This window comes from Saccopteryx bilineata, chromosome 1 (genome assembly GCF_036850765.1).
Source record: "Saccopteryx bilineata isolate mSacBil1 chromosome 1, mSacBil1_pri_phased_curated, whole genome shotgun sequence".
NCBI classification, from domain to species: Eukaryota; Metazoa; Chordata; class Mammalia; order Chiroptera; family Emballonuridae; genus Saccopteryx; species Saccopteryx bilineata.
In genome coordinates, this window is record NC_089490.1 from 114,585,900 (window position 1) to 114,602,848 (window position 16,949).

At 38.5% G+C, this 16,949-nt stretch overlaps 1 protein-coding gene and 1 long non-coding RNA gene across 5 annotated transcripts in view; one reads left to right on the top strand and one right to left on the bottom strand.

The window, feature by feature from the left end:
- The window catches only part of GUCY2C (guanylate cyclase 2C), an 89,570-nt gene that overhangs the window by 30,737 nt on the left and 41,884 nt on the right, over positions 1-16,949 (bottom strand). For all 3 annotated transcript variants that reach the window (XM_066264534.1, XM_066264533.1, XM_066264535.1), the window contains 6 exons: positions 13,164-13,245; positions 8,205-8,310; positions 7,202-7,264; positions 6,512-6,583; positions 5,956-6,060; positions 19-105 (listed from right to left, as the gene is read on the bottom strand). In XM_066264534.1, the coding sequence (XP_066120631.1) occupies positions 19-105; positions 5,956-6,060; positions 6,512-6,583; positions 7,202-7,264; positions 8,205-8,310; positions 13,164-13,245 (515 nt within the window). The remainder of the gene's footprint in view (positions 1-18; positions 106-5,955; positions 6,061-6,511; positions 6,584-7,201; positions 7,265-8,204; positions 8,311-13,163; positions 13,246-16,949) is intronic.
- LOC136327696 (uncharacterized) lies at positions 1,711-7,146 on the top strand. 2 transcript variants are annotated; one of them, XR_010729859.1, is made up of 3 exons: positions 1,711-1,801; positions 4,780-5,008; positions 7,030-7,146. It is a non-coding gene; the product is annotated as an uncharacterized lncRNA (long non-coding RNA). The 2 variants fall into 2 exon arrangements; XR_010729858.1 differs by lacking the exon at positions 1,711-1,801 and adding an exon at positions 1,802-1,889.

Sequence of the window (16,949 nt, forward strand, 5' to 3'; positions counted from 1 at the left end):
TGTTTATAGGTCTCTTACCTTAGCAATGTCATACAAGACGGAGATCTTAAACTCCCAATCCATGAATGTACCATCAGGGTAGGAAATTGTGTCATTTAAAACTTCCTGAACAGGAGAAAAGAGAAAAGGAGAAGATGAGTTGTCACAGGGAGAGATAGTGTGGAAAGGCTATTGACGATTTTGATGCAGGAACATGTTGGAACGCTGTTGTCCTAGCTTTCCTGAATGTACAGGCAGGGGCAAAAGTAGGTTTACAGTTATGAGTACATGAAATAGAGTTTATTCTTGTAGTATTATTTATTTATTATTGTATTTTTTCCATACAAACAACTGTAAACCTACTTTTGCCTCACGTTGTCTTTCTTTTCTTTCTTACTTAAGAAACACTAGGTGGTTTTCACTATGACGACATGAGCAGGAGATAATCATAGCATCCCAAATCCTGGTTCTTCCACCTGGCAGGGGTGAAGGAACAGGCAGATGAGCAGGCGTCTGCCTGAAGAGTGAGCCTGAATCACAAGTCACTGGGCTGTGGAGCCAGTCTCATCAAAAGTATACCAGTGTTTTTAAATGAGGAACTGCTGCTAGAAAATTCAATCACTAGGCTTATATTTTTATTCACATCCATTGGCATCCATTGACTTTCTGCACTAAGTTTTTTGTTTTGTTTTGTATTTTTCTGAAGCTGGAAACGGAGAGAGACAGTCAAACAGACTCCTGCATTGCCCTACCGGGATCCACCCGGCACGCCCACCAGGGGGCGACGCTCTGCCCCTCTGGGGTGTCGCTCTGTCACGACCAGAGCCACTCTAGCACCTGGGGCAGAGGCCAAGGAGCCATCCCCAGCGCCGGGGCCATCTTTGCTCCAATGGAGCCTTAGCTGTGGGAGGGGAAGAGGGAGACAGAGGAAGGAGAGGGGGTGGGGTGGAGAAACAGATGGGCGCTTCTCCTGTGTGCCCTGGCCGGGAATTGAACCCGGGACTTCTGCACTCCAGGCTGACGCTCTACCACTGAGCCAATCGGTCAGGGCCAAGTTTTTTGTTTTTTAAGTTTACTAAATCCTCTGTCAATAAGACAGAGTTCCTGGATTTTGTGTGAATTTTATGACTTAGAATTTTGAACTCATTATTTTAACATGGTGATGGTTCTAACAAGATGATGGTTCTCAGATAACAACTATTCTTCATAGTAAAATTCTAAAAATGGAACAACAGTTTTTTATTTTGAGAAAGAGGTCAATGTGACCTTTCATTTTAACTCAGGCACTGTGCGGATAATTTCTAGTGAAGGACCAAAGTCTCAGTTTGTTTCAGATAAGGCTGGCTGGACTGTGGGTACCAGGCCAAGGTAAGCAAAGGGAGTTATGAGTAGACATACTCTAAAATAATTCTTTTCCTCAGCACTTGACATGTTTTATATTTTGTTTATATTTATTATCTCTTCACTTCATGAACACGTAAACTCTGTGATAATTTTTGTTCACCGTTATCTCTGTGATATCTTGTTCTGTGTCTGGCTTGGAATAAATATTTATTTAATAGATATTTGTTGCACGAATGAATCAATTGTTCCTAAACAATATTAGTCAAGGTTACTGCATATTTATAAGATGGGAAGCATATTGTCTTTACCCCATCTAGGCAGAAACTTTCTCTTTGTTTTCCAACAAAAGTAGGTTCTGATGGGATTTGCCATGGTTGAAGGATGACACAAGAAGGGGACTGTCATTGTCCTTTGCTTTGAGGTCCATAGTACAAAGGAGTGATTTTTGTAGGAGCGTCTGTTGTTATGTGCGCCCAAGGTGAGTAAGTAATGTCAGAATGGGCTGAGGACCACTAAGGTAACAGAAGTCTCCTACCTGAGGATAGAGTGAGAAGAAAAAACTGTGGGTATGATATCTAAATGTTCACTGGGAATTTTAGAGAATAAAGGATTCTGTGAAACCCTTTGACCAGGCTTTGTTAACTGGTATTCTAAAATTGCTGTCTTATTGAAATTAAATGAATCAGACAACGGTACAGTGCTCATATAATTGTTATCATTAGAAAAATTTAATTTAAATGATAAACTTTTTATTTAAATAATCATTTTCAGCCTCAGCTAAAATGTTCATATGGTCTTTTTCTTCTATGGTCTTTTGATGTGATGCATTAGAGCAGCAATTTTTAACCTTTTTAATCTCGTGGCACACATGAAGTAATTACTAAAAGTCTGTGGTACAAAAAAAAATATTTCTTTTTTGCCAATTTGACAAAAAATAGATATAATTTTGATTTATGCACACCAGACAGCTATGGTTGTGTGGACTGTTGTCATTTTTTTAATTGACATTCTAAAGCAGGGGTAGTCAACTTTTTTATACCTACCGCCCACTTTTGTATCTCTGTTAGTAGTAAAATTTTCTAACTGCCCACCGGTTCCACAGTAATGGTGATTTATAAAGTAGAGAAATAACTTTACTTTATAAAATTTATAAAGTAGAGTTACAGCAAGTTAAAGCATATAATAATAATTACTTACCAAGTACTTTATGTCGAATTTTCACTAAATTTGGCAGAATAAATCTTTATAAAACAACTTACTATAGTTAAATCTATTTTTTTATTTAAACTTTGGTTGCTCCGCTACCACCCACCATGAAAGCTGGAACACCCACTAGTGGGCAGTAGGGACCAGGTTGACTACCACTGCTCTAAAGGAAAAGAGGTTAGTACTCCTGACTAAATAGTCAGTTATTGCATGTTTCAGAGATTCTTGTGGCATGCTGGTGGAAAATCACTGCATTAAAGTAATATTATTTTCCATTAATAGAATTAACCTTATCTGATTGTATACTGCTCACAAAAATTAGAAGATATTTCAAAATGAATATGAAGCAATAAAAAAAAAGAAGCATTTGACTTTTTTTTTTCTTTTCTGTATTTTTCCAAAGCTGGAAACAGGGAGGCAGTCAGACAGACTCCCACATGCGCCCGACTGGGATCCACCCGGCATGCCCACCAGAAGGTGATGCTCTGCCCATCTGTGGCGTCGCTCTGTTGCAACCAGAGCCATTCTAGCGCCTGAGGCAGAGGCCACAGAGCCATCCTCAGCGCCTGGGCCAACTTTGCTCCAATGGAGCAAAGTTGCGGGTGGGGAAGAGAGAGACAGAGAGGAAGGAGAGGGGGAGGGGTGGAGAAGCAGATGGGTGCTTCTCCTGTGTGCCCTGGCTGGGAATTGAACCCGGGACTCCTGCACGCCAGGACAACACTCTACCACTGAGCCAATCGGCCAGGGCACTTTTTTTTTTTTATTAAACAAGAACATCAGAAAAGCAAACAACTCAAAGAAAGTTGTTCAATTATGCATATGAGATACAAAACTAACTTATTTCATTGGTGAAAATACACTGTACAAAAGGCTGAAAGTACTAGAATATCTGCACGTTCTCTGATGCCTTAATTTTTGTGAGCACGTTTCTGATCCCTTAATTTTTGTATGCTCCTTATATGCAACTGGCTTAGAATTAATAGTACTCTATCTATAATTTTTCATCAATATTGATAAATATAGTTTTTAATCATATTTTATTATTAACTTTATGCTAGCTTTGTTGAATGTTAAATGAATTTAGATGTTCATGTTTTTGCTTATCTTTAGAACAGTATTTATATAGACACAGAGAATTATTCATTGAAGCTTAGATTATTAAGCCAAAAATGATATTCTTTGTAATGGAAATTACTATTCCTTCTATTGTTATTAGCCTACTAAAGTTTTTACTTTTTGAGTCAAATTTTCATGACTATATTCTTTCTATTTTTATTTTATAATTTAATAATCTATTCTTTCACAATTGAAAACATTTTTTCATAACTTTATATTTTATTTTCACTTTTGTTTATTTTAATATGTTTTAAGCTTTAATTAGAACTATGAGAGGCTTGTATGCCTTTTAGTTTTTAATAAAGTAAGCAACTCATAAGTGCATTTAAAAATTTTACCTATTTCATAATGTGAATTGTGAAAGTTTCTTTTTCTTAGGCCATAGTTATTCTTCTAAATTTTGTATTAAATATTTATTTTATTTTATTTTTTTGTGACAGAGACAGAGAGATAGACAGAGAGAGGGACAGGTAGAGATAGGCAGACAGAAAGGGAGAGAGTTGAGAAGCATCAATTCTTTGTTGCAGCTCCTTAGTTGTTCATTGATTGCTTTCTCATATGTGCCCTGATGGGGGATGAGGGGGTAGAAGGCTGGTTACAGCAGAGCAAGTGACCCCTTGCTTAAGCCAGTGACCTTAGGCTCAAGCCAGCAACCTTGGGCTTCAAGCCATTGACCATGGGGTCATGCCTATGATCCCACACTCAAGCCAGTGACCCTGCACTAAAGCTAGTGAGCCCGTGCTCAAGCCAGTGACCTCGGGGTTTCAAACCTGGGTCCTCTGTATCCCAATCTGATGCTCTACTTACTGTGCCACCGCCTGGTCAGGCTAGATTATTTTATTTTTAAAAAGAGAGAGAGTAGCATTTAGGGCTATGGCTTTTATTCTTTGAAGATAAAGTTGAATTTATGCCATAAAATTTTGAAAGCTACTATTCTTGTTTTTTTTATTTTTTTGATGGAAAATTATTAAAAATTAAGCACTCACTTTTGCAGCATATATATTAAAAAGTTAAACATTTCTAAGACATTCATTTAAATTTTAAAAATTATTTTAAAATGTTAATGAATTATGAATATTTGAACCTCTTTGAAGCCGCTATTGCCCCTAATCCTAGATTCTGCTTTTGTTACAGGGGAGAATATTGAAGTTACAAAGAAATACTAGGTCTGAAAATAGTCTAAAGGGGGGGTGACCACACAGCCTGGTTTGCCTGAAGTCAGTTGCAATCTATTATGTCTGCTGTTCCAACAATTATAGTACCTTCTTTACCCTCAATTATCCTGATAAATTATATAGTCAACTACCCAAAGGTTTTTAAAAGGTGGAAAGTCCTCAAAACACATGCCTAGAAATTGCTCAAGGTGAGGTTCAAATATTTCAATGCTCCTTGAAACCACTGTCCTTGATTCCTTTCTTCCCCTTTCTTTCCTGCTGTTTCTGCTTTATTAACACCTGATTTTGTTTCTTGCAAATGATTGTTTCTCGTATATGCCTGCCCTTCTGAACTATTTAATGACTTGATATTCCTACTTGATACTTGGTTCTTTCCAAAAACTTGACTTCATTCTCACTTACTTTCTCTTTCTGCTTGGAACTTGCTCAGCCAGAGTACCTGACCCCATCAGGGACTACTTGGGCTATCCCCAACCCCCCACAAGGGAAAGAATGCCAGAAACTTACACAGTAGCTGAGCCAAGACTTATGAATAAGTTTCTTAATGCTTATTTAGAACTATCGTAATGACCATTCATTTTTCTTTTAACACATATCAAGTAAATATGCAAGTTTAAAATAAATTTAGAGGTAATTGATCACTTTTCCATGTCTATTTTTCAAGTCTGCACTTCTATGTATTCATTTTACTTTATTATTTTTTGGTAAAGGTATAATGAGACTGACAAAATCTGAGTAATCTAGTTAGTAATGTATGGACCCACCAACTTTTCCTGATAACTCTCTGATATTGGTTCACTGGCTGAACATCTAAAACTTCTACTAGATTTTTTTTTGAGACAGACAGACAGACAGGGAAAAACAAATAAGAAAAGAAAGAGATGAGAAGCATCAACTGGTAGTTTTGGCACTTACATTGTTCATTGATTGCTTTCTCATATATGCCTTGACCAGAGGGCTCCAGCTGAGTCAGCAACCCCACACTCAAACCAGCGACCTTGGGGTTTCAAACCTGGGTCTTCAGCATCCCAGGCTGAAGCTTTATCCACGGCGCCACTGCCTGGTCAGACTCTACTAGATATATTTTTCCCTATGGTTGACCAGTTAAGAAATAGGAAATGATCACGCTCCTTACCCTGAGGGATCCTCTCTCGCAGTATTCGATCACCCCGAAGATCATGGTGTCAAGCTTCACTGTCCCGTAGAATTTGGTTAGGTTGTAATAGTCAATCTGAAGCAACTAAGATAACATGTTTATTTACAAAGCAAGTCAGCCAGAGTAAAAATTAACGTGCTAATAAAAACGTGTTTTAGATCTTTGCAAAGATGCATTGCTTTTGATAGACTGGATGTCAGTACAGCCCTTACTACACACTGAGTTGCATCTTACTGAATAGTCCTTTTGTCAGCAAGGAGACTTGAGTACAAACCTTTAACTATTCTTAAATAATATCAGGATGATTTTGTAGGACACGCCAGTGGATTTCAACATGTTTTACACCATCAAACATCACTCTTTAACATCTGTTGGGAGAATTTTTAACAGGAAAACGTATAGACACACATTTCTTTGCCTGAAGGCTTCTCTAGCACATCCCAAATAATGCCTTGCTCCACCAGGGACCTCAGTGCTTAGGGAAAACACAATGAAACTATGTTTCAGTTAAGGGTTTTAAGCAAGGGACACATACCTTGTTCAGTTCTATCTTCTGTTCCTCAGTGAAATTGCCATCATTGTGCTTGAGATCCTTTAGAATCACTCTCTACAAAGATCAGTTGAAGAAGATAATGTTGCAGCATGGCTATTTATATGCATATTATAATATTGTGTGTGTGTGTGTGTGTGTGTGTGTGTGTGTGTGTGTGTGTTCCTCCTCCCACTGTACTGTAAGCTCTTGAGAGCAGCAGCATTTGGTCCACATTCCTGGTGCAGAGTAGCTGGGATACAAGGAACTCAGATTCAAGTATTTCCTTAAGAATAACTAAATGAAAGGAAGGCAGGAAGGTTGAAAGGAGGAAGGGCAGGAAGAAAGGAAAGTGGGATGGAAGGAATAAATCCCCATGTGGAATTGTCGCATTCTTACTTAATGAGCCAAAGTGTAATACTAGCATTGCCTGGATTGCTCTAAATCTCTTTTATTTTTCCCTTCGCTTCCTACACTTCACCTATCTTAAAAATATTATGTGTTTTTTTTTTTAATTTCCCCAGGATTGTCAGTTTATAACCTTTAAAGAAGAGCTTCAAGAACAGCCCATGGGAGCAGCTCGGGCTCCCACCCCACCGTGGCACTGCCAGCATCAGAAGTAGGCAATGAAGAGTTGGAACGCCCAGAACATTCCCCTAACCGAGAGGTCAGAGGAGCAGGGGAGACCATAGTTACCTTTTTGTCGTATTTGCACTGTCGCTGTCTCTGAATTGTATCTCGTCTCTTATCATCATCGATCTGGCACAAAAAAAGGCTGATTATTCCAGAAGCCTCACATCTTGTCCCATCCACTGCCAGGCAAAGGCTCAGAGGCTCTGCGAGGTGGAGTAGCTATTCACTCACAGCATGCTGGCGGGCTCCCAGAGAATCCGTTACAATGGTCTGTGTTTCTCTTTCACCACTCGCCTTTCCTCGCCAACATATCTTCTTTACAGGCATCCACTCCTCTCATGCTTCACTCTGGGTTTTCTCCCTTCCTCTCAGAGTTCCACTGTCCCTCTCCTTCTTGTGGCCTACTCCAGCCAGGGGTTTTCTGGCCCCTTTGTCCCCATCCCTCCTACTAGGAATCATTGCCTACAGCTACACAGTTATTCTTCGGGGAACATGTTGCATGTGAGTTGCAAACTCACACCTAAAGGCCCAAGTGGCAACGCAAGCGAGGGCCCTGGACCCGGTGCCTGAGGGGGCCTGAGGGGGCAGCCCATCCGTTCCGGTGCAGCCTCGACTTCCCGGATCATCTGAATTGTCAGAAGAAGCTGATAAAATGAATTTTTTATGCCCTTTCAAGATTTTTGTAAATCTGGCCATTAATTTTATTTTTATTTTTTTGCCATTAATTTTAAAAGATGATAAATATGAACACACATACACACACATGCTTGCAGGCCAGATATGGCCCTTCATCTGCCACACTTCTGGTGTAAAGGCAGAAGAAAGGTTGAGAACTGTTGTATCTCTCCATTTCACTCTCATAAAAACCTGTGCTTTATTAGAATATTGGTTAAAATTGACCTCTGGGGGCCATTTCAAACTGAGCCAAATAACATCTAAGTCTTGGATTCTGAAACAAGTGATCTCTGCTTGACACATTTTCCTCCACGCTACCAATGTTTTGTCAAATACCTGGCAAGTAGCACCCGCTCCTGATAGAATTCTTTGAAACTAAGGTGTGCCTTACCTTCAGGCTGACATGATTGGTCTCATTGGTCTCCAGAGGATAGATGTTTTCAGGAGGAATGTGGGACCATTTTTTTTGACGAAGTTCATAATCTTTTTTATATTTTCTGTGATAGGAATTGAACCAGTCAATAGGTTTTGACAGTATTCATGCCATTCAGTTTCTGAACACTGGGAGAAGTTTACAACCTTGATACTCTCAGGTAGATACATGGTGAGTGAGGCTAGCCCAATTATAACTCTGTTTTCCAATCTGGCCAGTGTTGCTATTAGCGAACTTATAAAGATTTCTGAAGGCCCTTTTTTTTTTTTTTGTATTTTTCTGAAGTTGGAAACAGGGAGGCAGTCAGACAGACTCCGGCATGCGCCCGACCGGGATCCACCCGGCATGCCCACCAGGGGGCAATGCTCTGCCCATCTGGCGCGTTGCTCTGTTGCAACCAGAGCCATTCTAGCGCCTGAGGCAGAGGCCACAAGGCCATCCTCAGCGCCTGAGGCAACTTTGCTCCAATGGAGCCTTGACTGCGGGAGGGGAAGAGAGAGACAGAGAGGAAGGAGAGGGGGAGGGGTGGAGAAGCAGAAGGGTGCTTCTCCTGTGTGCCCTGGCCGGAAATCGAACCCAGGACTCCTGCATGCCAGGCCGATGTTCTACTACTGAGCCAACCGGCCAGGGCCTCTGAAGGCATTTTATATTCCCTTTTGTTTCTTTTCATTTCACTATTATGGGTCCTTCGATAATACAGTCCTTCACTATAATAAGGAACCTGAATTGATCTCATGAAAAGAGTCGGGTAGGAAAAGGAGAGAAAAAGATTTTAAACTGAAAACTTTGAAAGGCAAAACATTGATTTTTAAACCTACTGAGAATATATGATATTCTTAAATAAGCCTGTTCCTCTTATGCATCTGTGCCTTTTAAAACATATTTATAAAGAATATACAAGAGACAGAGAAATTGTAATGACAGGCATCCCAACATTCAAAATGTCAGTTTTTAATTGTTTTCCCTGGAAAGTATGGATAAAATAGAACCTTTGGGTTGCAGGAGATGCTCACTTTCACATTTACAGATATTACCAAACTGTTGCCAAAGGTAACCTCCCACTGTAAGAATTCCTGTTTCCTCCATATTTTAAACAACACTTGATGGTGTTAAATATTTTTTTGAACACTATGATGTATGTGAAATGGTGTTTAATTGTTGCTTTGCATTTTATTTTCTTGATCACTAAAGAGATTATTTTTTAAAATATTTTCTAGCTATTTTATAGATTGTATGGGATTATATAGAATTTTTTATTCATAATTTAACCTGTTTTTTCCATTGAATTGTCTTTTCATTCTCTTTTAAATAAACTCTTTCTAAAAAACTGATTTGAGAGAGAGAAACATTGATTTGTTGTTCCACTTATTCACACACTCATTGGTTGACTCTTGTATGTGCCCTGACTAGGAATCAAACCTATAACTTTGGTGTATTAGGAAAATGCTCTACCAACTGAGCTACCTGGTCAGAGCTATCTTCTTCTTATTAATTTATGTGAGTTCCTTATATAGTCTGCATAACAAATCCATCTCCCTGTTGTGTGTTGCAAATACTTTCTGGTTTGTTAATTCTAACTTTGTTGTACAGAAAGTTTTGATTTTGTTATGTCCTTGGTTATATTTTTTCTTTTATGAATTTCTTTTTTATCTTGACTGAGAAATACTTTCCTAACCTGAGATCATAAAATCATTTCTTATTAATTTTGTTCTAAGTTTTGAAGTTTGATTTTCACATTTTGGTCCTTATCTAATTAAAAATCTATATAGAATTGACTTCATCTCTGTATATTGTTTCAGGTAGTGTTTTATTTAATTTTTTCATGTTGGAATCCTACTGCCCAATGTCACTTCCCAAATGACTTGTAATGTCACCTCTAAAATATTCCAAATTCTCATGCTTGTTTGTGTCTGATTCTAGAATCTATATTCTTCTCCACTGACCTATTTATATGGCCATGAATTTGCCTTTGCTTGTGGTCATTTGATAAAGTCCTACTCACCTTCTCAAGGTCATTCATGATACCTTTCTTAATGTGCCTTAAACAGAAATTACTATTCCCTTCCTAAAGCTTCCATTTAATTCTGAGTAATTTCCTATTAAATACATATAAAATAGCACATTATTGACCAATAATTGTGACTCTAAGACTCAAAGAAAAGTAGGATAACTATCAAGGCCTTGAAGGTTACCAAGCTTTCATCTGTCTACCCCAGGAAACTCTTGGGACTCAACAGGGCCAACTGTCATTCATATAGGATTAAGGGATGCCATAAATTGTCGCTGCTTTTCTTGTAGAGGCTATCGTAATGGAAAGCTAGAAAACTAACATCTGTATTTCAAATTTCCTAATGGACACACTATTACTATAGTTATTAGGAAGCCCATGGACACACTATTACTATAGCTATTAGGAAGCCCATGGACACACTATTACTATAGCTATTAGGAAGCCCATGGACACACTATTACTATAGCTATTAGGAAGCCCATGGACACACTATTACTATAGCTATTAGGTAGCCCATGGACACACTATTACTATAGCTATTAGGAAGCCCATGGACACACTATTACTATAGCTATTAGGTAGCCCATGGACACACTATTACTATAGCTATTAGGTAGCCCATGGACACACTATTACTATAGCTATTAGGTAGCCCATGGACACACTATTACTATAGCTATTAGGAAGCCCATGGACACACTATTACTATAGCTATTAGGTAGCCCATGGACACACTATTACTATAGCTATTAGGAAGCCCATGGACACACTATTACTATAGCTATTAGGTAGCCCATGGACACACTATTACTATAGCTATTAGGTAGCCCATGGACACACTATTACTATAGCTATTAGGAAGCCCATGGACACACTATTACTATAGCTATTAGGTAGCCCATGGACACACTATTACTATAGCTATTAGGTAGCCCATGGACATACTATTACTATAGCTATTAGGTAGCCCATGGACACACTATTACTATAGCTATTAGGGAGCCCATGGACACACTATTACTATAGCTATTAGGAAGCCCATGGACACACTATTACTATAGCTATTAGGAAGCCCATGGACACACTATTACTATAGCTATTAGGTAGCCCATGGACACACTATTACTATAGCTATTAGGAAGCCCATGGACACACTATTACTATAGCTATTAGGAAGCCCATGGACACACTATTACTATAGCTATTAGGAAGCCCATGGACACACTATTACTATAGCTATTAGGTAGCCCATGGACACACTATTAGTATAGCTATTAGGTAGCCCATGAACACGCTATTACTATAGCTATTAGGAAGCCCATGGACACGCTATTACTATAGCTATTAGGAAGCGCATGGACACACTATTACTATAGCTATTAGAAGCCTATGGACACACTATTACTATAGCTATTAGGAAGCCCATGGACACACTATTACTATAGCTATTAGGAAGTCCATGGACACACTATTACTATAGCTATTAGGAAGCCCATGGACACACTATTACTATAGCTATTAGGAAGCCCATGGACATACTATTACTATAGCTAATAGGTAGCCCATGGACACACTATTACTATAGCTATTAGGAAGCCCATGGACACACTATTACTATAGCTATTAGGAAGCCCATGGACACACTATTACTATAGCTATTAGGAAGCCCATGGACACACTATTACTATAGCTATTAGGAAGCCCATGGACACACTATTACTATAGCTATTAGGAAGCTCATGGACACACTATTACTATAGCTATTTGGAAGCCCTATCTCTGCCTCTCATGCTTAGAGAAAATGGAAAATGCCTATTTACACCTGCTGCTGTCTCCTACCTTGTGATCTACCCTTATCTTAAGCCGATACCTACTTACACTTGGTTTCCAGGTCACATCTGTGACCCTACTATTGACTGGATTTACTTTTTCCAAATTTTGATTTGTGGTCACTCTCAACTGAATGGTCACCACACACTGTAGATTATCTCTTAAATTTCTAAGCAACACAGAATTGGAGAAACTTTCAGACTGAAGAGAATAACCTACTTCCTTTCTTGGTGCTGGCTGGACTCTCATTATGAGAAAGTATAGTGACACAGACCAAAACATATGATGTATAGAGAAAATTGTTGTCTGATTTGGTTAGGAAGTGGAGTGACCCTTATAATGTCATAGGATAGAAAGTTCTGTGTGTTTAACATACATACAGATTAAGATGTTGTGTGGTTTTCATTCATTAATTTATATATACTACAAATACTCCTGAGTACACACTATGTCTCCGGCACTATGCTAGGCACTTCATATGTCCAAGTTAAGTAGAACGATCATGGAACTGCTGGTCAGAAGGCCTGAATGTTAGTTTTGGCTCTACATACTACCTAGAGATGTGATTCTCCCTTAGTTATATGGCTCCCTCTCTTACCCCATGTAAATAGGAAGTTTGGAATAGATGATTTATAAGGCTTCTTCTAGCATAAACATTATGCAATATAGAAACTTTGATATTTCCCACAATATAGCAATAAAGCAGCAAAGGTAACTATTTCCACTTATAAAATGCCAACTATATGATTGTCACTATCCATACTTTAATTCAACTCCTTAAAGAGTACAGATAATGTTAATGAAGCTTAGTAATATGTTTGAGTTGCTAAGTAATATGCTTAGTACACCACAACTGATAAGTCACAGAACTTGGATTTGAGTTCAGGTGTCTTTTACACCAAAACTCCAATCTATCCACTCAGTAATATTCTGCCCTTGATTTCATCATTGAAACAGAATGCCTTCATGATCTTACAACTGTCTGGAGACCTCTTTGTTACCTACATGATCACCGACAGACATTAGAAGCCCCCCCCCCCCAGTGATGAACACAGCAGGAGAGGGGCGGTAGGTACCTCAGCACCAGGAAAGCAATGAACAGGAGCACCACCACAGTGCCGGTGAGAGTGAAGACTGCGATCATCAAGATTTGAGGTCCTGTCACAAAAAAAGACAGGGACAAATCCATAGTAAGGCTCATTGAAAAGAGAATAAAAACATTTCAAAAATTCTAGTTGTGGAATGTAATTGGGGAAAGGAAGGGACCCCTTTAAAAAATATTTATCCGTGACTCATCTCATCATTGATAATACAAGTCCTTTGTTCGTGGTTTCTGAAGAAAACTGTCTGGAATGTGCCCAGGAGAAGTAGTTTAATTTGAGCTCTCCTTATAGTTTATATATCTTGTTTCTTTCTTACAAGAACTGCCAAATGTTATAAGACGTAAAATAGTTTCCAGCACATGAACAATTTTAGTGGTAGAACTCCACTGGTGTTCTTGAAACCAATACACCAAAAGAGAATTCAAAGAGGAAGACAGAGACAAGTATTTTTTTAATACAGAGCACTAGTCAGAAGAAGAGTAAGCCGGTGCTGGAATAGTAAATTACCGAGTTGCTGGCTGGTTTTTTCAAGCTCTACTAGGTCACTGTGGGAAGTCAATGAAGAATATAAGCAATTTTATTAATTAGAACACTAGTAAGTGGGTGCAGTCATGGTGGTGGGGTAATGTGAGAGACTCACAGAAGAGTTAAGTGGAACCCAGAAAAATGTAGCTCCAACCCAAAGAAACACTGAAGCAGAATCGGAGTATGCAGAGGAATAAGCTGAACTGAGCCGGACGACAGCAATAACAAACTACACGGAAGCTGCAGTGCATTTAAGCCACGATGAGTCTCTATTAGATTAAAAAGTCAGTGGGTTGAAGAAGAAAAAAAAATAGGATTGATCGCAAGCAGTAGACAAGAGTGTGTAAGAAGCAGGAAGATAATAGCAATATGGTAAAAGATACGTGTTTCTTCTTACAGCAAAAATAAAAGAGACCCAGTCAGAAATTTTAGGGGAAGATGTTCAAGGAAGGTGAGGTCTGCAAATGAAACAAAGTAAAATTTGACCTGATTGTGAGAATTTGGAATTTATTTGAAAAGTTCATGGGGTTTGTTTTGTTATGTTTGTTTGTTTGTTTTGTATGTGTGGCACAGAAGGGAGACACTGGACTTATACAGAAAGACATGATATTGTGGAATGCTGTTTGGCTTCATATAACTAGTAATAATAATGATGAAAATGTTTTCAACTTACAGAATATCAGCTTATAGGTAAATGACAGAATGCTTCATTATGATTAAAATTCTACCAGCCCCGACAAAAGAAAAATGCAAGAGAATTTGGGAGCTGAGAAGGAGGTTGAAAGACAAATGTGGGAAAATTAACGACCTCATCTTACAAAGTTGGGAAGCAAGAAGTTTTACATATAGTTGATAAAACAACCTTAGAAGCTTATCTATATTAATTAAAATTACGAAGATACCCAATATATAAATGTACTGACAAAAGAGATGACTAAATTGAAAAGAGGGTACAGAAAAGCAGCAGTAGTGGAGACACAAAATCTTCATTTAACAATGCAAGAAATAAATAGATAATATCTAAAGCCTATGAATCAAGAAATATACATACACTATTTAAAAACAGGCAAAGAACTAAAAGCAGAAGTGACTGAGAGACCAGGAATGCACAGAGGCAGGACCAGGTACACTCACTTTTCATTAGGAATGTTTCTGCTATTGGGTTTTATCACCAAGTGCATGAATTTTTATTCACTCAAAGCATAATTAATAAAGGTGGCCCTGGAAAGGTGAGAGATGCCAAGACCTCATTATTAAAATAGCACCTTAACATGCTCACACTGTTCTTCTCATGGCACCATAATATAGACCCATAAGGGCAAGGTCCATTTCCTCCCTGTTCATCTGGGTACAATTAGCACCCAGCAGTAGAGCTGGCCCCTGGTAATGAATCAATAAAAAATGGTTGAAGAGATAAATAACTAAATAAAAACTGAGCCTCACTCCTCTGTCTGAGAAGAGGCAAGGAAACAGTGGCTGAATGTTAAAATATGTAAAACAAATTCATATTAATGAAAACTTCTTGTGCTATATTAAACTTACCTCACACATCACATGTATTTTTCTTTGAAGTGAGAAGTAGGGTGGCAGAGAGACAGACTCCCTCATGCACCCAACCAGGATCCACCCAGCATGCCCACCAGGGGGTGATGTTCTACCCATCTGGGGCATTGTTCATTGCAACCAGAGCCATTCTAGCACCTGAGGTGGAGGCCATGGAGCCGTCCTCAGTGCCCGGGCCAACATTGTTCCAATGGGGCCTTGGCTGCGGGAAGGGAAGAGAGAGATAGAGAGAAAGGAGAGGGGGAAGGTTGGAGAAGCAGACAGGTGCTCTCCTATGTGCCTTGGCCAGGAATCAAACCCAGGACTTCCACATACCCAGCTGACGCTCTACTGCTGAACCAACTGGTGAGGGCCCATCACATGTATTTTTAAACTGTTTTTGTTTCATCACATTATATACTTCCAATGAACTAATTATTTTTTTTCTTTTCTTTTTTTTCTGAGGCAGAGGGTTTAGCTTTCTCTAAGGGATAAACTTGAAGGATTTCTGCTTTGCTAACATATGACTTTGCCTCTGCTTCTTATCTTGTTTTGTGCTAAGGGGAAACGTTTTAACAGGGACATTGTGAGCTCTGGGTTTCCATTCTCATCAGGGCAAAAATACATCAATAGGTTGGAATTGGAGTTGCATTGTGGGCATATCTGACTTTAGTGAATTCTGTTTATTATGTAATTACCATTTCCATCACCACCACACTGCCACAACCATCACTCTCATACCCCCAGCCAGAAAACAAAAATGAGTATGAGATGGACACCTGAAACTAACATAATATTGTACGTCAACTGTAATTGAAAAATATTTACAAAATCTGTACACTATTACAAGTTAAGATTTGCTTATTTTAAAGTAAATTCTTATACTTATGTTTATTTTATTTTAAAAAGTGAGTATGAGAAATACAATTTTAACAGGGCAGGTAATTCTATTCATCAGTTTACTAAAACTACAGACCCAGAGCATAAGTTGGAAGGAATATGGGGTGTCCCATCTGCTGGGTCCTCAACCCATCTCAGTTGCTATCTGCTTCTCATAGCGTGAACATCTCACTACACTAAATATAACTATAATCTTTAAATATACTAAATGCTAATTAAAATAGTATTTAAATTTTATTTAAAAATTGTTTGACAACTGGCAAAATGAAATATATTCTTATTCCATTTTAAAATTTATCAATAAGACAAATAATAACAAGTGTTGGAGAGGTTGTAGAGAAAAAGGAACTCTCATTTACTACTGGTGGGAATGTTAACTGATATAGCCACTGTGGAAAACAGTATGGAGATTCCCCCCAAAATTAAGAATAGAGTTACCATATGACCTAGCAATTCCTCTTCTGGACATCTACCAAAAAAAAAAAAACAAAACCTTGAAAACGTTTATTTGCAAAGATATATGCCTTTTTGTTCATTGCAGCATTATTGATGGTAGCCAAGACATGGAGATAACTAAAGTATCCTTCAATAGAGGATTAGATAAAGAAGATGTTATCGGTGACGTCCAAGAAATGGCGCTGTGAGGAGCGCTCTTGATACCTCTCCCCAAAATTTCAACAAGTTCTATAACCAATGACAGAAAAATCTATCCTTGGAGCATCTGGAAGTCCTACACACTGAACACGAAGGTATGATGGAGCGAAAAATTAACTAAGTATATAATCAACCCTG